Source organism: Cornus florida, unplaced genomic scaffold (assembly GCF_030987335.1).
Source record: "Cornus florida cultivar Cherokee Brave unplaced genomic scaffold, ASM3098733v1 CherokeeBrave_3.0.0_Hap2_Chr03, whole genome shotgun sequence".
NCBI classification, from domain to species: Eukaryota; Viridiplantae; Streptophyta; class Magnoliopsida; order Cornales; family Cornaceae; genus Cornus; species Cornus florida.
In genome coordinates this window covers 23,191,499-23,195,381 of record NW_026775573.1, presented here as the reverse complement: position 1 = coordinate 23,195,381, position 3,883 = coordinate 23,191,499, and the positions used below count along the sequence as shown (strand labels likewise).

Genomic DNA, 3,883 nt, shown 5'->3' with positions numbered 1-3,883 from the left:
AAACTTGCTTACCAAAAAAAAAAAATGCAATTTTACGTATTGCCAAGACAAAAAAAAAAAATTTCAAAGTACATGCATCCAACAATTAAAAGTTGTTCCATTGTGAAACCCAATCTTACAACCAAACACTATTGGCCTCGCTTATGATCTGACATCACTTGTCTGCAGCATACATCTAAAAACAGTCTACCAAATCCAATATTTCTATAACTAATTAAAAATACCAAATGGATAAATTAATAAATTATAATGGAAAAAATCATCGGTTTAATCTAATAATTTCTCATCTTTTCTTATTTATTGAAATACTATTATGACAAAGTATTTGTAATTTTAAAAATTAAAAAATTAATAATCAAATAAAATAATTTTTACTTGATGGTCCACTTTAATAAAAAAAATCATTGGATTCTAATAATTTCCAAAAATATTTCTTTTCAAAAATATTTCTTTTAAAAGTATTCCTTATATAGATATATATTTAAATATTAAAAAGTAAACAATAATAAATGTCAGCTTTACTTGTTTATGAAGTCGACCTAATAAATTTGATTATACACTACATTTATTTCATGCAAGAGTATATGAACATTAAATAGATCCATATTATTTATTTATTTATTTATTGTCAAAAATAGATGTCTGGTATTTAAAAATTATTTATTTTTGTATTTAGAAAAAGTATAGAAAAAAAAAATCCTTACACTTTTAAAAATAGTATAAATATATATAAATATCAATATAGATATATTACAAGATAGAATAATAAAATGTGATTTTATTAAACTTGCTTACCAAAAAAAAATGTAATTTAATTTATTGCCAAGACAACAAAAAAAAAAAAAAAAAATTCAAAGTAGATGCTTCCAACAATTAAAAGTTGTTCCAACGTGGAACCCAATCTTACAACCAAACACTATTGGCCTCACTTATGATCTAACGTCACTTGTCTACAGCATACATCTAAAAACACGCTTCCAAATCCACCATTTCTATAACTAATTAATAGTACCAAATGGATAAATTAATAAATTATAATGGAAAAAATCATCAGTTTAATCTAATAATTTCTCATCTTTTCTTATTTATTGAAATACTATCATGACAGAGTATTTATAATTTAAAAAATTAATAGTCAAATAAATAATTTTTCCTTGATGGTCCACTTTAATAAAAAAATCATTGGATTCTAATAATTTCCAAAAATATTTCTTTTCAAATTTATCTTCTCTTATTTATTAAAATATTAGTAGTCATTATTTTTAAAAACTTAAAAATTAAGAAATTAACAATCCAATAAATTTGAAAGTTGAAACATAAAGTTATGTTATGAAGGGCCACCTAATAAATATGATTATTTTCAAGGCGCATACCAAAAATAACAGAGCCCAATAAATGCTTATCGTTACATGTTCATGCAGCAAATGTAATGAAATAAAAAGGGTATTTACATAATTTTACTACACCAGAGCGGACAGATCTCCGCGTGTTACTCTGCTATAAATTCAAACCAACTCTCCCTCTCTTTTCACGAATCACTGGCTTATACAAAATCAAATACCTTCCAAAGATGGCTTTGAAATCTGTATCCCTTTTCCTTTCTCTCTTGCTTACCTTCATTTTATCAGATGTCTCCGCCATGTCCGGCCGGGTGGCGCAGGTCGATGTGAATCATATTAAGGACCCAAAATCCTCGGCCGGTGCTTGGCAGCCGATTAAGGACCCAAAATCCTCACTGGTGCAAGAAATAGGAGCGTACGCGGTGACTGAACACAACAAACAGACCAAAACAGACTTGAAGTTCGAGAGCGTGGATTCAGGTGAGACCCAAGCAGTTGAGGGTCTGAATTACCGACTGATTCTCTCGGCCAATGACGGTGACGCTTCCAATAAGTATGAGGCAGTTGTTTGGGATAAGCCTTGGGTGCATTTTAGGAACCTAACGTCCTTCAAACTTATTTGAACGGCTAAAATGTGAGAATGTCGGTGGGTGAAGAGTTTCAATATTAAATCTGTTATTGACGTTCTCTACCTACTTGAAATTAATAATATTATTATTATAAAAAGAGTATTGTTTTCTTCTCTTTTATCTATTTATACTAGATTTTAAATATGTGATTTTACTTTAAAATTTTCTTATGGGAATTGGGATTTTTCCCGATTAATCACAAGACACCATGAACTAACCTTTAAATTGGCTTCAAATAAATAATCTTAAGATAAAATAGGTGTCCATTTAGGTCTTTTATTTCATTTCTAATTGTTGACACACAAAAATGGAGCCTAACTAGCGCCACTTTGGCATCCACGTGGACAAATGATGGAGAGACAAGTGGACTAAATTCATGGTCAAACAATAGATTGATACATTAGCTTGTGTGGTCCGACAGATAACAAATGCAGAAGTTCATATGTGGCAGAATTATATAGTAACAGTTGACTATATAATTTAGCCACAAAATTGGTATAATTACTACTCCAAACAAGTCCTGAAAAAGAGGGATGATGGGTTACACTTGGGCTATTTAAGAAAGGCATAAATCAGATTAAAAGGATAATTTATTAGTTTCCTAAATTCAAGGATAATAGGTGTTATAGTGAATTAGTGTAGTTCCTATAATTGAGGGTGTTAATTAGGTACATGGAACATGTTTACAGAAAAGAGAATGGGTCAACTCAATGGTACAGACAAGGAAGTGGGTTGGATACTTGGCAATCATAGAGATAAGGATAAGAGATGAAGGCCTATTTTGAAGGTAGTAGGCTAACAATCAGTTTGCAAGCTATGAAGACTATATATATATATATATATATATATATATATATATATCTTCTAGTTAGATAATGGGTTTGCAGTTGAATGATCATGGAATAACTCATGGGGACACATGGCATCGCTAAAAGAAAACTGCAGTTCGTGGGTTTGGAAGTTGAACTTCTGCCACTGGCAATGGGAATTCTTGGATAGTTTGCTTCCTAAAATCAAGGAGGGGATTGGCCTAACAAGTTTGACATGTATAAGAACTGCTATAAACTGCCTAACTCAATTTAGAAGTTCCTATTTTTAAGGGATTTAAAACTAAGGAGTAATTAAGGAAAGCGGTTCCTAAAATCTAGGGATAATGGGATCATGGTTAGGTAAGCAATCCATTTCAAAAAGAATGAAGCAGCAACAGTTGAAGGACGTGCTATATATATAAGTAGTTAAAGAATGTGGGACACATGGCAGCAGCGGAAGAAGGAAACAGTTCGTAGGTCTGGAAGTTAAGATTCTGCCACTGGACATGGGACAAGTGTCTTGTAAAAAAGAAATAGGCAGTTATTTTATAGGACGTGGGTCCTTTTTGTAAGGCTTGTAATGCCTATAAATAGTGTACTTAGGACTACATTTCAAACTCTCTCAACGACATCAATCAACATTTAATACTTTGTATTTCAATTCAAACAATTTCAATACAAGTCTGTTCAATTCCTTTACATTCAAACACTTAATTTCAATATTGCATTTCAATTCATTAGATAGCATTGTAGTCTTAACTAAAATTCCTTTCAACGAAGGCAAATCCAAAACCTCACAATTGCTTGATCATTCCAAAAGGATCTTCCTTTTTGTTCGACCTCTCTGAATCTTCCAAAATTCTGGCACGCTCGCACATTCTAAGTGTCCCAATTTTGTGGAAACACTAATATTATTATCAGAGTAGAAAACCTCTATCAAGTAATAACTTCATTTTTTTTCCTTCTTTTTCAGATTAATGTTAATCTAAAATGATAACATATTTTAATTTTTAAAAAATGAAATCTGTGATGGGTGCCACTACACTCATTTGTGAATTGATGAGAGTGCAGTTGGATTGTATTTATGGAAGTCTAATTGGTGAGG

General features: G+C 30.9%; 1 protein-coding gene across 1 annotated transcript; it reads left to right on the top strand.

Annotated features, from left to right (window-relative positions):
- The first annotated feature begins 1,570 nt into the window (after nucleotides 1–1,570).
- LOC132301275 (cysteine proteinase inhibitor 1-like) lies at nucleotides 1,571–1,963 on the top strand. Its single transcript, XM_059798542.1, has one exon. It carries the CDS (start codon nucleotides 1,571–1,573, stop codon nucleotides 1,961–1,963), a length of 393 nt encoding a protein of 130 aa, XP_059654525.1.
- Nucleotides 1,964–3,883: the final 1,920 nt, after the last annotated feature.